At 33.5% G+C, this 22,717-nt stretch overlaps 1 protein-coding gene across 1 annotated transcript in view; it reads left to right on the top strand.

Moving 5' to 3' along the window:
* The first annotated feature begins 7,862 nt into the window (after window positions 1–7,862).
* Window positions 7,863–22,717, top strand: part of Rpn9 (regulatory particle non-ATPase 9) — a 35,428-nt gene continuing 20,573 nt past the window's right edge. The window contains exons 1-2 of the mRNA XM_067276905.1: window positions 7,863–8,059; window positions 15,132–15,210. Coding sequence (XP_067133006.1) covers window positions 7,956–8,059; window positions 15,132–15,210 — 183 coding nt within the window. The 5' untranslated portion in view covers window positions 7,863–7,955. The remainder of the gene's footprint in view (window positions 8,060–15,131; window positions 15,211–22,717) is intronic.

The following is a 22,717-nucleotide window of genomic DNA, read 5'->3' as shown; positions in this document are numbered from 1 at the left end:
TGCAGTGATACCCGGTTCAGCAGCTGCCTGCTCAAGGGCGGTGGTATGTTTCCGTTTCTCTATGTCGTACCGGTGTTCCTTCAACCGTTGTTGCAGGGAACGTTTGGTAGAGCCCACATAGACCATGTTATTATTAAATCTGCTATCCCACATAGGGATCTCATACACTCCTGGAGCGTGATTTGAGTCTATTGGGTCTTTTCCATTGCGGAGTAGGTCATATACCGATGGTGGCCTACAATACGCCATCCTGTTTTTTGTGATGTTTGAAATTTGTCTATAGATTCCATCAAGGTGGCTGTTATACGTTACAACTTTCCTCATTATGTTGTTATCATCCGACCCTACCACTTCTGTGTGCCTGTGGTTTTTGTACTCCTGCGTGTACGTGCGTTGCGATGTTATATATTAGGTTCTTGCTGTACCCATGTATTGTGGCCATTTGTTGTATGTGTCTGAGTTCCATTAAGGTGTCCTCATACTTCGAATTGTGCGTGAATGCACGTTTTGTTAAGGCTCGGAAGGCCACGATTTTGTAGGTATACAGATCTTTTGAGTTGGAGGGGATGAATAATGGTACGTAACAATTTTTGTAGAAGACCTTAAACAAGATTTCATTGTTGTGTAATTGTAGTTGCAAGTCGAGGAAATGTGCTGATGAGTTGCTTTTTTGGTCTAGTTTGAGGGATAAGCCATATGGGTTATTGTTTATTGTGTTGAGGAACCTATTAATGTCAGGTTCATCCTTCCATATGATGATGATATCATCGACATATCGCTTATAAAGTAGGATGTTGGAACTGAAGGCCGGAATGACTTTATGTTCAAGTTTCCTTATTACCAGCTCACATAGGTCCCCCGATAGGGGGCTGCCCATTGGAACCCCGCGTTTTTGTAGGTATGTTTTATTACCAAAACGGAAGAATGATGAATAGCAGAGTATGTCTGTGAGTTCTAAGATTTGTTTGCGGTGTGCTGAGGTACCAGCCTGGTTAAGCAAAATGTCCCTTAACTCGCAGAAGCAAGGTTGTATTTTTATAGAAGGGTATAGGGCATTAAAATCTAGGACAGTGATGCATGTAGTGCCCGTGGTGTTAATTGCCCTCAATGCGTCGATTAGCTCCAAAGAGTTCTTGATGGTCCAGGGGTACGTGTTTATGCGCTCATGTATGATTTTGTGTACCGCCATTTCTAAAGGTTTGGAGGTTTGGTAGGCGAATTCGCTTTATCTAGTATCGGTCTAAGAGAAGGGGTCTCCTTGTGGGTTTTGGCAAAGGCAAAGAGCCTAGGGATGTCCTCAAAGCGGACAAAAGCAAGTCTATTGTTCTAATGAAGAGAAACACATATAACTCCATGATGCAAAAAAACATCAATGACACGGAATGTGAAAACATTGACCCTGACTTGTAGTCTTTGTAGGAAACCGTCATCAATGTTTTCACATTCCGTGTCATTGATGTTTTTTTGCATCATGGAGTTATATGTGTTTCTCTTCATTAGAACAATAGACTTGCTTTTGTCCGCTTTGAGGACATCCCTAGGCTCTTTGCCTTTGCCAAAACCCACAAGGAGACCCCTTCTCTTAGACCGATACTAGATAAAGCGAATTCGCCTACCAAACCTCCAAACCTTTAGAAATGGCGGTACACAAAATCATACATGAGCGCATAAACACGTACCCCTGGACCATCAAGAACTCTTTGGAGCTAATCGACGCATTGAGGGCAATTAACACCACGGGCACTACATGCATCACTGTCCTAGATTTTAATGCCCTATACCCTTCTATAAAAATACAACCTTGCTTCTGCGAGTTAAGGGACATTTTGCTTAACCAGGCTGGTACCTCAGCACACCGCAAACAAATCTTAGAACTCACAGACATACTCTGCTATTCATCATTCTTCCGTTTTGGTAATAAAACATACCTACAAAAACGCGGGGTTCCAATGGGCAGCCCCCTATCGGGGGACCTATGTGAGCTGGTAATAAGGAAACTTGAACATAAAGTCATTCCGGCCTTCAGTTCCAACATCCTACTTTATAAGCGATATGTCGATGATATCATCATCATATGGAAGGATGAACCTGACATTAATAGGTTCCTCAACACAATAAACAATAACCCATATGGCTTATCCCTCAAACTAGACCAAAAAAGCAACTCATCAGCACATTTCCTCGACTTGCAACTACAATTACACAACAATGAAATCTTGTTTAAGGTCTTCTACAAAAATTGTTACGTACCATTATTCATCCCCTCCAACTCAAAAGATCTGTATACCTACAAAATCGTGGCCTTCCGAGCCTTAACAAAACGTGCATTCACGCACAATTCGAAGTATGAGGACACCTTAATGGAACTCAGACACATACAACAAATGGCCACAATACATGGGTACAGCAAGAACCTAATATATAACATCGCAACGCACGTACACGCAGGAGTACAAAAACCACAGGCACACAGAAGTGGTAGGGTCGGATGATAACAACATAATGAGGAAAGTTGTAACGTATAACAGCCACCTTGATGGAATCTATAGACAAATTTCAAACATCACAAAAAACAGGATGGCGTATTGTAGGCCACCATCGGTATATGACCTACTCCGCAATGGAAAAGACCCAATAGACTCAAATCACGCTCCAGGAGTGTATGAGATCCCTATGTGGGATAGCAGATTTAATAATAACATGGTCTATGTGGGCTCTACCAAACGTTCCCTGCAACAACGGTTGAAGGAACACCGGTACGACATAGAGAAACGGAAACATACCACCGCCCTTGAGCAGGCAGCTGCTGAACCGGGTATCACTGCAGATCTAAAAAACGCTCGTATCATAAGACTCACCCACGCACAGACCAGCTTAGAATAATGGAAACACTAGAAATTTACAAGGCTGGATTGAAAAACACGTGCATTAACTATAAAGATGCGGCTAGCATTTCACAAGCGTGGAAATACTGTTATGAAGGGAAATCACACGGTATTTGAGTCGTAAAGCATTCATTTTAACGATTATGCAGTAAATTTACACCGAGATCTTCTCACGCGCCATATCGTCATCATAGCACGAGAGAATGTTCCATCAACAAACTTAACCGTTTCACAGTAATTTGAATCGGACTGCATTCGATTTGAACGTTCCAATTCTGCACGTTTATTTTTTGTATTACAACGATTTCCTGAAGATGACCCAGGGTGGGTCGAAACGTTAGAACAAATGTGAAAGAGATTAACTGGAAAGATTAAGGTTATATTAGACGAAGTACATTCATCCAGTTCTTTTATTTGATGTGAGTTGGAGTAATAAATAGTAATCATCAAACATTCCGAAACTCCTAGCCATGTAACAAACAGTAATCATTCTCTATTCTAAACTTTCAGTTGTTGTGTTGATATATCATTCCAAATCTAAATCGTTCTAAATCTTGTTCATTTTTAACATATACCACACAAATATGAAGAGTCGAAGAAAAAGCACAAGCCCGAAACATTTTAAAAGAGATGACGATAGGAAGTCCAAAGAGAGAGAGAGCAGGTATATGAAAGCATACATAAAATCATTGGAACAATCGCAGCTAATGTCAAGTGAAGATGCTCTAGTTGTTTTGGTGGATGCTAAAGTGTCTTGCCACCAATATGATATTATAAGAATAAGTTTATAGAAAGAGTTCAAAGCACGCAGGAGGGCTCAGTCTTCCATTTTCGGAGAAAGCCGGAGAAAGCAATGTCGAGGAAATAATTTTGAGGAATTCCTTTTATTATTGTATGCCACCTACATTACACAAGTATTTCATATCCGGTCATTAAATTATAGGATATATTCCGTACTGCTTCCCATAGAACAGCTGACGGAAGAGGCTCGAAAAGCTCGCGATAAATATTTTAAAATGTACATAAAGCATTGCGCCAGAAAACAAATACAAATATTTTAAACTTGTATTTATTGGGTTCGGATCCCGTAGCCACTAGCAAGCGAAGATTTCAAAACAATAAATGGCAAAATTTTCGAAAAGAAGCGGTAGACTTATTAAAATCTCCACTCACACATGCCTCTATTCATCGGAATATTCGTAATGATAATAGAGTTAATAAATAGGTGCATTTGCATTCTCTCTGTTGTATTTTATTACATATCTTCGACAATATAATGAGAAAACGATAGCTTATCCTCTGATGCACTTATACAACTATATAAAGGCAAACTTTCTTTCTTTCTTTTTAAAAATAATTCATTAGCTTTAACAGTAAATAAAGTACGCTATACAATTTTACAGTGAGAAATATTACTTGGGGTGAAATAGTTTCTTATTTTTGACATAGGAAAATACATTTCTTATGACATTCACATTAACTCTACGAATTTTAACTTATATGCATATTCTGTACAATGTGAATGAAGATTTATTGATGGCCTGCTGACAACTGTCTTTTGTTTATATAGGTATATAGCACGATTTTGTACACCCACTTTGAAGCTAATTAATTTTCTAAAAGTTTTTCTTTCGGTAATTATTATACATTCGTGGCATTACATGCAAATTAAAGATTCGTGAAGGATAATTCTAGAATAAATCACATTTGTAAGTAGCCTACGTAACATGCACTGAACGAATATCGTCTGTCAATAAAACTCGTCGATGCAAAAGAAAATGGAAGTCTGAGCCCTTCTGCGTGCTTTGAATCTCTTTCTAAAGCCTTAATAATAAACATTTAAATGCTTTATCTGAAAAATTTTCTACTTCCAAATATTATAGAAGCTTTTCAAAAAAAACAAACAAAAACCCGAATTATTAATTCGTATAATTGACTTAAAATACTTTTCTACAGAATTTAATAATTAAAACGTCATCATTCAAACTATGTTTTTTCTGGCTATTGTTAAACAGCACTTCTAACAAACGATAAAAATCAATAATGTACAGTATTGTAACAGAAGTTTTAGAATTGTATTGTAACAGAATTTCATCCCGAGAGCACGCATCGGTGCATTTGGCGTGGGACCCGGGGACGAAATCTGAAGACAACATTATCAACGGGAAGATTCGACACTCGAGTTCCCGGGAACACGGCGGTGTATTTGGCGTGGGACCCGGGGACGAAATCTGAAGACAACATTATCAACGGGAAGATTCGACACTCGAGTTCTGAGGACAACATTATCAACAAGAAGATTCGACACTTGAGTTCCCGGGAACACGGCGGTGTATTTGGCGTGGGACCCGGGGACGAAATCTGAAGACAACATTATCAACGGGAAGATTCGACACTCGAGTTCTGAGGACAACATTATCAACAGGAAGATTCGACACTTGAGTTCCCGGGAACACGGCGGTGTATTTGACGTGGGACCCGGGGACGAAATCTGAAGACAACATTATCAACGGGAAGATTCGACACTCGAGTTCTGAGGACAACATTACAACAAGAAGATTCGACACTTGAGTTCCCGGGAACACGGCGGTGTATTTGGCGTGGGACCCGGGGACGAAATCTGAAGACAACATTATCAACGGGAAGATTCGACACTCGAGTTCTGAGGACAACATTACAACAAGAAGATTCGACACTTGAGTTCCCGGGAACACGGCGGTGTATTTGGCGTGGGACCCGGGGACGAAATCTGAAGACAACATTATCAACGGGAAGATTCGACACTCGAGTTCTGAGGACAACATTACAACAAGAAGATTCGACACTTGAGTTCCCGGGAACACGGCGGTGTATTTGGCGTGGGACCCGGGGACGAAACCTGAAGACAACATTATCAACGGGAAGATTCGACACTCGAGTTCTGAGGACAACATTATCAACAGGAAGATTCGACACTTGAGTTCCCGAGAACACGCATCGGTGTATTTGGCGTGGGACCCGGGGACGAAATCTGAAGACGACCTTACCAACGGGAAGATTACAGGCTCAGTGTAGCGTCTAAACACGAACTGTCATGTTCATCCGTCTGTGCATGTGAAGATTTTTCTGCCAAAAGTTGTTTTATTATTATTATTACTAGATACTGTACGTATTGTTGTTACTATGCAAGAGAACACAATGTGACTGACAATTAAACACAAATTTCATTCAAGATCAAAATAAACCAGCAAGGAGTTGCTCATCTTTTCCAGCAACATTTAAAATTTTGGTGGCGCCATCTGTTATCGTAATTTATTATAAATAATTTATATTTTTAACTATTATAAAACAGCTTAATTTTGAGGGTAGGGATGAGTTTTATAAGAAATGGTAAATGCTAATAATGAGTAAAATCGTCTTTACGTCCGACCCTAGTGGCGATACAAACGATCCCATTATTTCCCCACCCCACCTTTAACCATCAACATTTAAGTTATTTTAATAAGGCAACGTAACACTTGAACGATCTGCAAGGAGGATTTATCACAGGATAAATTTCTATGGGAAGCTGGCCCTTATATACATACTTGCCAACCTTTGGAATGGGGAATAGTTGAAACTTTGGTAGAAAAACGCTTATTTTTGAATAAAAACGCTGACAGCATAAAAAGAGAAAATATTCTTTATTAACATTGTGCAATATCAATGTTAATGTAAAATTTAATGTTATCTCTGCGTATGATATCTTATAAAGCTATTGTCATACACGCTGTCAAAAGTATGGCAATAGCTTTATACTCTTTATAAAAACATCACAATTTAAAAAAAAAAGTCAAATATTTTACGGGACATTTTTTTCTAACTCTTTCCGCCCTGTGGGCACTAAGAGGACCTCTTATAGCAAGCCCATTATGGGTTCGGACAGGGTCACAATGGGGCAGTCGGAGAACACCCCCCGAAAAATTCCTGGAGGTTTTTCAAACCGTCTAGATTCGATCCCGGATCCCCTAGGGCGGAAGGCTGCTAACCTTGACCGGTTGGCCTGGTCAAATCGATTCTATTACGGTGGTTCACCGTAGTCCTCCTGCGATAGCACCGCCATATTAGCCACGAGCCGACACTGGTCATCAGTTTTTTAACTCTACGCTTTGTACGGGGATCTTATTTATACACACTGTGGATTCGTGCAGGACCACAATGGAGCAGCGGGCTGGTGAGAGATGGGGCTCGACATATTTGGAACGGACTACTCCCGAAAATTTTCTCGAGTTTTTCGATCCCGAATCCCAGAGTGATAATTTGACACTTTAACGGTGTTGACCATCTAGCCGTCAATTTCAGAAAAAAAAAGGTTTGAATATGAAGTTATTAGCGAGGTTGAGGCCGAAGTTTTAAACGCGAAAACGTGTACGTCGGACGTTCAGCGCCGCTTTCCTGTAAGCCTAGAAGTTTGACAACGGCATTTGGAATGTCGAGCATGATTCCACTGACTTTCCAAACACCGTTGTCAAACTTTTAGGCTTTTATATTTTATACTTTTATATTTTAACCTTATATAATAATTTATATAATCACTATGTAATAAAAATCAAGACTTTTTTTGATTTTATTTTTCTTTGCCGTTCCGTTCCGCAACACTTATCACGAGCCGCCGCTGCTAAAGACAGAAAAATAGCGTTTATTGTTAATTCAATACAAAGATTACATAATACAGTCTGTTTCACAGAAAGCAGGCAGACATTTTCATTTCAACAACTTAATTTACAATTTTTACCATTTAATTCGGATTTATATTATGTAACAAATTCAGATTTTGACAACAGTATACCGCTATTTTTACCAGCATTATCTTAAAATGTTTATAACAATTAATTTGTATAAATATTTTGAATTTTAAACGGCCGAATGTTAATTATAAACAAATTAATTATTAAATCAGAGAAACATTTGCTTATTTACCAAATTATTAACCTACTTACAGTACTTCATACGGCGATAGTGGCGACCTCCGACGCATTTTTCAACCGGCGTGATTCGACAGAAACTAGTAGTTTGTATTAGAAGTTCGAGCTGCGATATTTTGTTTGAAAAATGGCAAGAGACGTGAACAGATATTTATCATCGCAGCAAGCTAAAGCACCTAATAATGATATAGCTAGAGAATGGGCTATTTTAGAAGAATTATATACAAAAAGGTACGTATCCGTAACGATAATGCAATTTGCAATACTCCGTAAATACTCTGAAATGGAGCAAAAACTACAGATCATGTAAAGAGAAAAAGCCAACAATCATCTTTCATATTGATTCTATTATTTCTCTCTAGTTAATATATATATATTTTATATATTAACTAATTCTTGTGGAGAATTAGAAAAAAAGAATAGAAACAGTGTGAAACATAACTATAGATGTGTATACAGGGCGTCTCAAAAGTTTCCATACATACAAAGATGAAATGTAACTTTATTCGCAGCATTAAGATTTGTGTCAATGGATTGACAGATAAGGCAATGGAACACATGGGTGATCTGCCAATGGGGTAACTTCTAGCAGGACTATGTGGAAACTGGATTCTGTTTAGGTGTTAGATGCATGAAGAAACCCAGAACACTGCATGATGCCAGCCCGTCGGTTGGGCATGAACCAATAACTGACTACCAGTGTTCGATGGTTTTATTTATTTGGTCACTGGTTGGCTTGATTTGTATCACTGTACAGAGAGTTTTGACACACAAAAGTAACTTATACTATGGACTACAATAACTACTGACATACAAATGCTCTTTCTACCTGTGTGCTTGCTTGATTCCGTCCGGCAAGAGATTTTGTTAACAGCGAGACGAGCTGGCTATACAAAGTGCTGTTGTTTAGGTAAAAAAAAAAGTAAGGCTGAAGAAATTCAGACAGAAAATGATTAGTTAAGTTTACACTGGATTTAGCATGCAATGGTTTGCTTTTTGGTATCATTTTACAATGATTTTATTAGAAAATCGGCTTGAATATAGCCTAATATAATCTGATAAGATCATTTGACTTTAATCAAAAGTTGGGTTACAGAATGTCTATAAACTAGTATTTTCAATCTTAAAAAATAGATTATCCACAAATTATGTAAAGTTCAAAAAGATATTTTTTAGAATTTGCAAATTTATGAAATTTTTACAAAATTTAATTTTCATTAATTGAATTCTGTATAACATTTTATTTAAATGAAGAATACACTCGGGGCTAATAATGCTACTTTAAATTAATGTTATATTAAAAATTAAACATTTTTCTTAAGATACAAAATTCTTGCACTGTGTTTGCAGTGTTTCTTAAAATTAAAAGCTGTTTTGTGAGATTTTTAAAACTATTATTAAATTTAGTATCAAGTGTTGGACTGAATGCTGCTGTTTGGCCTATTATGGAAACACATTTCTGACATCAGTTAGGTTCAATACATACAGACCACTTCTCTGCATTCATTTGTGGTTTTGCTGCAGATAGATGTTGCAGGAAATAACCACTCGTTCTACAGTTTAGTATGTTTATTGATGGTAGAGAACCACACTATAAAAATTAATGTATCAAAATGAATTTAGAAAAATAAGCACTATTATAGTTTTTATTACGCTGAAGAAAATGATGTAGTCAAAAACAGTAGTTTTTGAGTTCATCCAATTTATAGAATATAAAAACAAACATTAGTTTTACTTACTTTTTTGTTAGTTGGGAAAGTACAAACTTGAAGATACTTGAATGGCATTAGATTTTATCCCATTTGAAAATTACATGCATTACTGAGTGGACAGATTATTGAAACACAGTTCTGAGATAAATTTGCTGATTATTTTCTAATTACCAAAAGCGAATTACAATGGCATTATATAAATGCTAAGATTCTGTGTTGAATTGTTGAATAAATTGCAGTCAAATCATTCTTCTCTTTTTTATCTTACCTTCAAATTTTCATATTTGGAGCAACCATGCCTTTGCTTTTTTGACTCAGTTGCTATAAACAGCACTTGTATAGTTCTAAAGACATGATAAATTTTGAATTTCTGCTATAAATAACTGTAGAAGAACCTCACTCCATCTCCATTTTACACCAAATATTACTTGTGATCGAGTAACTGGATTTTACGCCAAACATTCACGTGACCAGACATCACGTGCATCTGGTGTGTATGGTAGGCCCATCACACTATGTGAGTTGCATTCAACTACCAATGGCAACAATATTATGGTTGATACCGACCAGATGTTGCAAGTGTCATTGAACATGACTTCTGCAAGTGGTGAATTTGAGTTACTTTCATGTGTTTCTATATTCATTATCGTTCACAAGCAACCATTGTTTTGTGGTTTGCATGTAGTTTTAAAGTGGTATGTGTGAGTTGAGCTGTAGTGTTGGGAGAAAAGAAATTGGTATGGCTGATAGTTATTTTAGGCCACACTTCTACCATGATTTGATATGCCATTTCAAATTCCACTGTAAATAAGAACACACTGCAGTTTGTATTTTTAGTTTCAAAATTATGTAGAAAAAATAAAATAGGATTTCAATGATTAATAGATTTATAGAAAATTGTCTCAGTGAAAATTATATACATTTTAATGAAAGTATTTAAATTCGAATTATACGGTAAAGGTATAAAGCTTGATAGTGCATTAATGGTTGACATTTTCAAGATATTTTTTCAGGGGGAGAAAAATCCCTACAAATATGTATGTATTATTTAGAAGATACAAAAGATAATTTTGAAGTTATGGCAATGAATTGTTGATGACAAAAAGACTGTTTTTAAACAAAATGAATCTGATATTTTAATAATTCTAATATCACAAATAATAATTGTACTTCCAATGCCAAAAATAATTGTAACTAGAGATAGGATCAAATACTGATTATCTACATTAATTGATGACTGTTAAATGTCAACTATTGATAGCAAAATATTGAAACTAAAGTAATGAGTTCTATTATCTATCAAATAAGTTACTCAAAATTATTGCATATGAAACTGATGTAATTTTAATTATCCATATATTTATTCATTTAAAGTGTTCGTTTTCGATTATCATTATCCTTCGATGCCAGACATAAAATATCACTATTACTACATCGTAACCATTGTTTTTCTATTCTTCAAAACACAACAGGAAATCCAACAGAAACAGAAATGTTTAAGTATCTTCTACTCTAGATTTCCAACTGGATTTCCTAAACCAAAACTTCTGGACAAGAAGTGACACTTCTATTTATTTTCTGATAATATGGGAGTCAACCTTAACACAGACTAGTAATGTGTTGTTATTTTTCAACTATTATTCCAAAAAAAAATTAATAATATATTGTTATTTAAGAATAAAAGTAACAACTAATACAAAGTATAACACATTTGTATTACTGTATTAGTAACAACTGGAGAACAGTCAGAACAGTAAATCATAGAAAATGATAATGTTAGACTTTCTTTTCTGGCAACTGGGGGAATCCAAGTTCATTCTGGGTCAGAAACACAGCAGTTTTAAAAACATAGGTACACTGTTCTGAATATGTTGGACTCCATCCCTCACCATTTTGTCACCTCTGTTGTGGATCTGGCTGAACTCATGATAGGCATGATTTAAAAACAGTCTTCTTAATGCTCACAGGATGAAAAGAGTACCCCCCCAAAAAAAACTATGGAGCTTCTATAAATTACCTAATGCTATAAAATATATAAAAAAATTATTTTAAAAAACACGATCGATTGTATATATACATCAAAAAAGTATACTTCTAAAAATAAACCATTTTTAGAACGATTTGACAAGTAAATAAAAAACTCATCCTTTTCCAACTTCAAGAGATATATGAAAAAGAGTTACTAACAAGCAAGAAATAAACATTTTTTTAATGGTTTTTTTTTTTTTCAGAATTCAATGTTTATTTCTTGATTGTTAGTAAGTCTTTGTTGTAGATCTCTCGAAGTTGGAATCAAATGAGTTTATGTACTTGTTAAATTGTTCTAAAAATGGTTTATTTTTAGAATTATACTTTTTTGATTTAAATAATGCTATTTTTTTTATTTTTACTACACTTCCCCTCCTCATAATGCACTGTATTGCTACTCATTAGACCATAAAATTACATAACACTATAAGAGCAACATCCTTTTGCTGCTAGTTTCTAATACAAATTCTTGACCACAAACAAAATACAGTTCCTTAGTAATACTAAAGTAGAACTTGATGGATAAATAAAATTTGTAATTTTATAAAGTTAGTTTCAAAAGAGAGAGAATGATATGACCAATTTTTAAAAAATAGTATGTTGTTTATTTTAATCATATGTATTTCCTTTTCAAAGTAGTCACCATTTAGTATGTCACATTTTTTCAAATATTCAATTCATTTTCATATTTTATTTATGAAAAAACCTCCTGGATTTTCATTCCATACAACAGCTTAACTTCATCTCTTGAAAAGTATTGATCTTTCAACACCATTTTTAATTTTGGAAAGAACTAGAAATTTGATATTGTCAGATCTGGGCTCTATGAAGGTTGTTAAATAACCTGTAACTTCAGTTTCTTTGTCTTCACTGTTTCATTACTGCAGTATAGTCTTGGGTTGTCATGATGCAAAGAAAAGACAGTTCTCTCTAGCCTTACTCTGTGAATACATCTCTTGAGTTCTGGTTGTTTCCAAAATTATTTTAACTATATAGTCAATAAATTTGTGCACATCCTAAGATGTTCTGGGAAGTTAGAGAAAAATTTTCTAATTTCAAAGCATGCACAGGAGTTCTTTCTGATAACTCATATTTGTTATGTCATATGACAAATATGAGATGCCACAAGTGTAGCCATTGGTAAAGCATTCAATATCCAGTGAAAGAAGATAGCTGCATGAATCAGTACTTTTCTCTTGCATACTATTGTTGAACTATCTTTTAATCCACCGATAGAACCATGAGATTACAGTGGTTTATAGAAAGACAACTTTGGCAATAGGTATGCTGTGCTCTTTACAAATCTTAATTTGTTCTTAGCAGAAATAACTGAAGACAAGATCTGATGGAGAAAGGGCAATTCCATCATGTTATTGAATGACAGTCAGAAAAACTGAGTTATAGTTTGGGCGAATAATTGTTTTAACACTAAGATACTTTATCATCATTCCTGACAGACTTAATGTTTGGAGATTTTAAGATTGTAGTTTTACCCCTTTTTTTTTTAGAGAAACATGCTGACACAATTTTCCTGCATATAATGCCTGTTCACATATTACAAGATGGATACTCTACAACATATGGAAGTTCTTCTCTGGTTGCTTGCTCTATAGATCTCTTTCCAATAAAGAATGTTTAGGATGTATTAAAGCAATGTTTCTAAAGATAATCTCACCCTGAACCCTACCAATCTGAAGTTGAAGCAGTAAGATTAGATGCTTCTCATAATGATATTGACCAGGTTATTGAAAGTGTGCTATGCAGAATTAATGCATATGTTACTTCCAAAGATAATTTTTTTATTCTGTTGTTGTGAAAATTTAATCAATAGCTAACACTAACTTAGATTTTCTAACAAATTTCCATAAAAAGTGGTTAAGTACTTAAAGCTGTTGCAATTTGTTTTGGAGGTAAGTATAGTTACATCTGAAGACATTATTAAGAATAGAAATTTATTAAGGTAAGTGCATAATTGGGCAGATGGATAACATGGACACAGTAGTTGAATTGCATTGATGTGTGCACACTTGTTCAGATTAAGCAGAATTTAGAGCAAAAGACTGAAAGTATTCAGACAAGGCTTACTAAATTCCTACTATTAGTTCACACTCTCCCTATATATATATCTTGTTCAAATTTTCAATTGTTAATAAAATACTTTTTATTCATCCACTCAAGTTCAAATACATTTTTTTTAAACTTGTAGTGGGTGACACTTGATGTTAATACAGTTTTTTCAAATATTAATTCATTAATTAAATTTAATTATTGGTTAATATTACCTGTGGGTATCGAAGATGGCGACGGGGAAATTTTTTTTCCTTATGTTTGAGATGGCCGCGTTTCCGGTAATCTCGAATCAGATTCTCGAGTGATAATCTCAAACCAGATTGAGTGATAATCTGAAAGCAGATTAACAATGGATAATCTCAAAGTAGAATACCGAGTGATCTAAACATTAGGGGGCATACCCGTACTGTCTGTCGCATTATTCAAATTAATAAATTTCCCCGTCGCCATCTCGTATCTAGGGAAAAAATTTCCCCGTCACCATCTTCGATACCACGGGTAACATTAACCTAATTATTAATACTTTAAATAGAGTTTTAGCAGTTTGTAATGAAAATTGAAATCAGCAGACAGTAGCTCAATCGGTAAAATGCAAGGATTTCAGTATTTTTCATGTGAAGGTGAAGAATGTGAGTTCAATTCTTGCGAAAATCGATAAATTTTTGAAAATTTTTGCTTTAAATAGACATTTTATCCAAATGATTTTCGAGAGTGTTAGCAGTTGTGGCTTAGTGGTTAGAATGAAGGATTTTTCTCAAAAAATAAAATTGAAGAAATTTTATGCTTTGGGTTCAATTCCGATTTCTCTTTCTATTTTGCCACTTAATATTGTGATTCTGTCATATGTATATACATATTTATATTAATTGTAATTATTTAATAAAAAGTAACTAAAATAAAATTTTTCTTTGTTGACCTAAGTAGGAATTGACTTTAAAAAATTTTTTGTTATATTACTTGTTTTTCTAGTATGAATAATGATTATGAAGTAGTAATAGTGAGCTACTTATTATTAAAAAGGATGTAATAAATTATATAATTCTTTTTAGTTTTGTACTGGAAATATTCAAATCACATCTGCCATCATAAGTGAAATGGGCACAAATTAATGCTGTCCGCAAAAGAAAAATTTCTGTTAGAATGGTGTGCCAAGAGATTTTGACAGCTAGGCATCTGCATTAGTGATCTTGTTGGTTTGAGGCAGACGGGTCGAAATATTGCTTCCTTGAGAATTTGAAACAGATTTCCTCTCATGTAAACTATCTGCTCACTCACCTGTTGTGTGCATCCATAGGCTAACTTTCTTTTCTATCCATTTGTCCACCCAAGTGGGCACTTACCTTTAATTTTGTTTTTATCTTTAGATATATTTAGATTGATGATTTAAATAATGCATGTTTTGTGCTAATATTATTTTAAAAACTTTATTAGTTACATTAAAATTAATTAAATTTATTCTAAAGATTATTATTCAATTTTAATTTGTTTTTTAGGTTATGGCATCAAGTTACATTAAAAGTTCAAGAACTTGTAAAGTCATCTTATTTACAAGAAGGAACAGCATTGATAGATGTAAGTTGCATAAATCATCCTAAAATATTTTTAAAAATTAGTTTAATTTTTATTTTTCCGGCTGTTGTATATAACAGAGGAAAAGTATGGTAATCAGTTAAAAAATGATCTTTCCAAGATTTTTACATTTTTGGACTCAACCTTGAAGTGTGAAAAGTGCAAAAAAATTGGGAGGTTCTGTGTGTGGGGAATGATTTTGTTCACCCATTTTCAAGCTTAATAATTCCTCTCTCTTTTATAGAAAATTACTGAAATTTTGCATGGAGGTTTGTGTATTAGAGGGATTGATCTCATTAAATTTTCATGGTTAAAGGTCAAGGGGTAGGGTGATAGAGGGGGGTATTGCATGTCATATCTCAAGTATGGTCGGACTTAATGAAGATTTTACTCATTATTAACATTTACAATTTTTTTATAAAATTAAGCTTTTTGCCATTTTATAATAATTACAGTAATTATATAAAAAGTTTGTTGTTGCTGGATTTTTTCTGTAATTTATAATATAATAATGTATAACTGAATAGTTTACTTATCACTATAGCTTATTTAATTATAAGCTATAGATTTTACATATAATTAAATTGATATTAAATCTGACAATATTATATTATTACTACTAAAGAAAAACATAATGCAAAAGATAGTGTACTGTAACTGTTAGTATGTATGTATAGTCTAACTATTAGTACACCAATATTGTTCAATTATTGAATTTGAATAAATGATATCAGGAGAGCAGTTCACATTTTTGACTGATATCTATTACTGTATTTCTTTAATTAGGCCCAGGGAATAAAAGTACTGTTTAAAATAAACTTGGTCTCAAATAAACCACAAGTTGAAAAGCATGGGAAATATGTTGAAGTACTGTGTAGGGTGATGTAGTTTAGAGTAAGGAGTTTAAGTAAAATTCTACCTTTTCAAATTATCTAGAGTTAGACAGCACTTTCTATTCTAAATATTGTTAAATATTGATCATGAGAAAGTTGTGACCAAGTTCATGAGTCAAGAACTTATCAGCCAAATTAGGAAAACTGGTTCAAACACCCATTCTCCTTCAAAAGGGATATTAAGTTTGAACCAGAAGATGGTAGTCAAGACCTTGATTTATATAATGACATTAAAACAGACACAAAGGTCAACATAATAACCAAATTGGAAGACACTGAATTGGGTAACTGAAAACAGTAATCATATCAAATGCACGTAAATGCACACATTGTCCCTCAAAAATTACTAGCATTTTAAACTTCAAGGAAAAATCTTGTAAAATCAACAACATAATTTGTTCACGTAAAGCTGGACAATTGGGAACATTTTTTACCAATTCTTAATAGTCGAATTCACTCTTCGTTGATTACACTTATAAATTTCTCTGAATTCTGATTTCTAAATTAACATGTTTTCAGGTGGGAATGAATTAAAATTTATATCAGGCTCCCATGTAATTTTGGAAATAAATTCAAAAGCTTTGCTTTTCCTATTGCTATTCATCTTTACTTCTGACAATACACAAGGACAATTCAAACAACCCAGATAAAACACTTTTATTTTTTAACACCAGAAGATGAGAATCTGGTAAAAAAAAAAAACCAGTTTACAAAAATTATTGCAAAAATGAAAAGAATCTTTCACTCACGCATATAGGACGACTTAGTTTTTTAAAGCAGTGAAAAATGAATAAAAACCTTGTCTTATATGTGAGTAAATATGGTAAATTAATAAATAGCAAATGAAGGGTATTATTAATCAAATTTATTTATTTTGTTAATAATACTAAAAACATTTTAAAATTATTTTATTATACCTATTCTTTTAAATTCAGTTTTAAATATTGTCATAGTTAAAAAGTTTGAAAATCTCTTTACAACAGTAGAACTCCAATTCTACATTATCCAAGATAAATGTTTGTATGGTTATAGATTATTATGTTAATTCTGAAAAGATTGTTCTTTTCTGTTTAAGAAATAAAACATTTGAGAGAGTAGACCATTTCCATTGGATAAAGGAATTGAAATCTATCATAACAATATCAGGTTCTAAACGTCACTCATACATTCTTATTATGTAGAATTTACTTCAAAAATCAACCTGAATATATGAGAAGCTTAAACATAATGTGAACACTGGGTATTCTAATTTTCTTCTATCCCATTAAAAATGCCTTATTTTATATTTAAAATGCAAAATGATTTCATTATATTATTATAAATAGTGAAACTAATGCCTATATGTGATTTCCATAATTGTAATGCTCTATTGTCTTCAGCCACAATTTACGGGCTTTCATCAGTAGCTGAAAATGTTACAGTATTACAATTATTTGCTGGAAATTGCATAAAGGTGTTAGTTTCACTGTTATACTGTTCCAGTTTTTATGTGTGTGTTGTTAATATCCTAAACAGATTTATTTTAACACATTTTATTTTTAAGTTAATTCTTTACTTTACTATTCTAATTTTTTCTATATTATTTTTACTTGTTTGTGTGACTACATTTCAAAAGCAATGTTCATTTTGTTAGTGTCTTATTTTGTAGTAATGACTTTGTTTTCCTTGTATATCTGAGTATGAACAAACTTAAATTATTAGAACATTTTTTAAATTTTTGTTTTTTATTCTAAACTAACATGTATGGCCATTGAATTTCAAAGGTTTTTTTCCTAATAAAAGTTCCTCCATGTGTTCTGCTTTCATACAGATAAATGCTAAAATGTGTGTATTATTATTATTATTATTTCAGTTGGATTTTTTTGTGTTCATATTCAAAGTTTAGAGTGAACAAACCACAATCATACACCATATCAAAATATGAAGGTAGGCTATGATATAGATATATTAAGTAAGAGTAAGTAAAAGCTGTATTTGCTACAATTTTTATTTATTTTTTTCATTTTGAATGCTTTCTACCCTGTGGGCACTAAGAGGGTCATTTCTCAAGACACATCATGGGTTTCATCAGGCATACAATGAGATAGTCAGCCAGGTGGTGAAGGATGTAGACCATTAATGAAAACTTTCTGGAATTCTTTTGCCTGCTAAGATTCAATCATGGGTCCCCAGAGTGGTAGGCTGATCCACATTTGCCATTCAGCCAGTGAAAGTATAATTTGACAGATGACTCTCTCGCTCTCTCTCTGCATTCCATATCAGAACATCTGACGTCGACGAACACCTGGCGCAGGTTAATAGGTCATTAGTAACGTGCGAAGGTGTATCCTGGGGGAAGTTACATCCAGAGTGGTTCCCCGTTGCCTTCTCTGGAGCGCAGTGTTACGTGAGGGGATAGATGACTAAATGAGAGAATATTGTTCATTTTGTCTTTGCAATGGAATGTGATGCCCCTGTCTATAATAATCTGTGTAATGAGGCCATTATTTAATCTGTGGTTCAATGTTTTAATAAAATTTGTAATTATAAATTCAATTACAATTAAAAAAAAACAGTTTGATGAATTTAAAGCATTTTTACTTCTGGTGTTGATTATGTGAATTGTCCATTTTTCTTCAATTAAGTAGATCATTCAATTCAAGCTTTAGAAAAACTCATTTTATTATTTTACATGATATAAATGTGTAGGAAATAGATTTTGCAATCAGAATACACAGTTAAATTGGAAATACAATGGAATGCCATTTATCTGGATTTTGTTAATCCAGGTTTCTGGTTTATCCAAATTATAAAACACAATCCCTGTCTCAGAAGTATGAAAGATAGATATATAAACATGAAAAAATCAAAGAACTCCTAAGAACATTTTTGCCTGAGTGAAATGCTGTAGCTTGCAAGAATAGACTCGTTTTCTATGAATCTGCATATGATGATCATTGTTATGCATTTCATGGGAGTGTTCTTTGAGTTTACTTAACATCTTGTTGAATTTTTTCTAATGTAAGATTTTTAATTATAAAAAAATTGCTGCTTTCTTGTTGAATAAAAATTGTTTCTCATGGCAGTCAATACGTTAATAAGTTTATCTGCTAACCATTGTCTTGTGCACCTTAGACTTTTCATTTCCAATGTGATCAAGTTAACAGACTAGGTCCAATTCCATTTAGTGAAAGAGGAAGGATATGTGCCAAACAAATAAATGAAAAGTATAGAAAAGTAAAGCCAACACCATATATATTATAGGACCAGATCCAGCTCCTGCTTGATATTAAAAAACTCCTGGAAAAAGGCCCTAATTATGCTCCTGATAACACCACAGACTGGCAGAACACCATAACCAAAGTAGAAAGAGGTCTCAATGGTCTGGATGAAGAAAACAAAGATTATTTCAGATGAAAAACAGCCCTTAAAAGTAGGAGACACAGGGCACAGCAGTTGGAAATAAGTTTGTCATTTGTAACCTTGCAAATTATTATTTATTCAATGTCCACAGCCACTAGTGTTTAGCTAAGTTTCAGTTATCTTGAATCTTTTCTGAAGTTAAACACCATGAAAATGTCTGAAAGAAAGTGGTTGCTATAATGAAGAAATTTAGAAGCAGTTGATAGAATCAATGAATGTGAAGACCATTACTTCAGAGTTTGGAGTTGAGATATTCCTGTGACACATTGGAAAAGAAATCATAAAGAAATTGAAGACTTTTGTTGCAAAATGATTTCCAAAAACAGTCAGCAAACTTGAGGAAGAAGAAAGAAGGAAAAATATGAATCGCTTGATGATGCATTATTCTTGTGGTTCAGTGATCAGTGGGACTGTGGTGATAGCAGGTCCATTTTAGTCCAGGAGAAAGTGATAAGTTTAAATAGCAACCTGATGGGGATTCTTTATTCACAGCTAGCCTAGGTTGGTTAAATAGATGAAAAACTCTTCATGGTATCTGTCAAAATGCAGTGTCTGATAAGAGCCTTTCCATTAATACTTTAGGCAGTGAACATTTTAAAAAAGAACTTAAGAAAATAATAGTCATAAAAGCTAAAGCCAGATCAAATTTGTAATGCTGATGAAACTGATATTTTTAAGAGATGCTACATGGAAAGACTTTAGCTTCAAAATTATAAGGTTTGGCTAGTGATTACAAAAAGAGCAGAGTGGATCACATTGCTTGCTTGCAGTAATGCTTTAGGGAAACCCAAATTACTCCTTGTATTGGTTGGAAAATCTATTAAGTCATATGCTTAAGATCATACAAACATTTTTTTGCCAGTTGTTTACAAGTCCCAAGTGTTTGGATGGATAGTGCTATTCTTAAACATAGCACTATCCATCCAAATTTCTATTCAAATTATTTTTAAGATGGTATTTAAGGAATGTTTTATTTCATAATTTTGTGCCAAGTGTAAAAAGTCACTTAAAAAGGTTTGCCATTGAAAGTGATACTGTTAGTTGACAATTCCCCTTTTACCCAACAGCAGATCTAGTGGGGATATCAAAATTAAATTTCTTCTGCCTAAAATAACAGCATTAATATCCTATACATGGATTAGGAAGTTCTTAAAACCTTAAAGTGCCATTACAGAAAGCAGTTGTTCAACAAACTTGTTGAACTCGTACCTACCACCAGAGGGCTAGAAGCGGTTATTAATTGGATAAGGGACAGTATGGTGCAAAGAATTCTTTGTGTTTTTAATGTAAAAGTGTCAGAACCTCTAATGAAAGGCTGGCACTTGATCGTTTTTAACTTTGTGAATTTTTTACCTTTTTGTGAAAGAAGTTTATTCTTCTAATAACACCATTGTAACTGTTACTTCTATGGCAGTGTGAAAAGGATTAAAGATAGACTCAAAAAATATTAATTTTTTTGTAAATAGTCTAAACTTCAAAATTGGAGGAAGCTGAAGAAAATGAAGCGACAGCCTCCATTTTGAAATCAATCAATACCAAGAACATAATTTACATGACTGCTTCATCCTGGACCAAGTGAGTGAATCTTACACTTGGTGCTAACACTTGTAAAGTTTTGGAAAAATGTTGGCCTGAAAGTACCCAAGTTTTCAAGGAAGTGATTGATTTTGATAATAATATTGGCCTTTCAGAATTTGTTGGAATGTTCAGAAATATAGAAGGGTGTGCAAGGTGTGCATGTAGAGATTGATTATGTCAAATGGATGTAGTTGCAATGTAACAGTGATGGAGACTTAATTAACAGATGACCTTATTAAGGCTTGTTCAGCTAATGACAATGTGGTGGTGACTGATGGTAATTCTGATGGCAGACAGTATAGAGAGGGGAAAATGGAAGTTTTAGTCACAATAGTGATAATGATATTCAAAAATGTGTTAATATACTTAGAAGGGAAACCTGGCATGGTACCAGCTGAACTTATGATGGTAAAGCATTTATGAGACTGTGCAGCATGTAAGCATCACTGAAAGCTGAAACAAAAGAAATGCAGACTTCTTTATTAATTGAAATTGAACTTATACTGTATGTAGATAAGTCTTTTGCTTTTTACTGTTAATATTGTTGTAAAAGTATATAAAATATATATAAACCATGTTATATATGTCATTAATGAATTTTCCAGATTGGGCCAGGTCTCATTTAAGCTGGGTTAAACAAGGTTCCACTGTATTGGATAACAAATTCCATTGGAACTATAAATCCTTTTTAATACCATAAAAATAACTTTTTGACTGAACAAGAGCAATGAAAATAATCTCTTTAAATATAAAGTTCATTTTTACACTAAATTTTTAAAAGTTAACAATAGATATTCAGATCAGTTATCACTTCTGTATCACTCATTTTTATATATACAATGATTTGGTTTATTCATATATTTTATAATATATATTATATATAATAAATTATATAATATATATATATTCTTATAAATTCATTTTCATTCATTCACATGATGTCCTTTTTACAGAGGATAGCAGTTGATGGTCAGTTCTTCTCCACTCTTCACCGGTTGTAGGCTTTTCCTAAGCTTGAGCCAATCTATTTTTGATGTTGTCCTGCCATGTTAGCATAGGTCTTTCTTCCCTCCACCATTCCTTGAACTGCAATTTACATCAGTTTCCCTGAGGATCCTCTTATTATATGCCAACCATATGCTGTTTTTCTTCTTTGGTTGCTGATCATCAGGTTTCTTTCCATTCAAAATCTACTCATAACCTCCTCACTGGTTATTCCATCTATCCAACTAATTCTTTCCATTCTTCTAAAACACTACATCTCAAAGAAATTTATCCTATTAACTGCCTCTTGGTTTATTGTCCATTATTCACATCCGTACATAGCCACACTTCAAATCATTGTTTTAAGTAATTTTAGTTTCAACTTTTTGCATACATTTCTCTCTTAATACTGAGGATATTTGTGCGAAAGCAGCTTTAGCCTTTTTTGTTTTATTTTTAATTTCATAATTACATCTGTTATCCTTAGTTATTCAACTTCTTAGGTACTCAAACATTTTTACCTTTTCTGTTTTCTTTCCATCCAACATAATCTTTAGATCTTTGTTTTCTTCTCTTGAGATTATCATAACTTTTGTTTTATTCATGTTTATTTTCATTTGGTATCTTGCTTTTCCCACTTCTTTCAGTCTATT

Source organism: Centruroides vittatus, unplaced genomic scaffold (genome assembly GCF_030686945.1).
Source record: "Centruroides vittatus isolate TY-2023 unplaced genomic scaffold, ASM3068694v2 contig_717, whole genome shotgun sequence".
Taxonomy (NCBI): domain Eukaryota; kingdom Metazoa; phylum Arthropoda; class Arachnida; order Scorpiones; family Buthidae; genus Centruroides; species Centruroides vittatus.
Note: the sequence above shows the minus strand (reverse complement) of the source record. Positions and strands in the feature narration are given on the sequence as shown.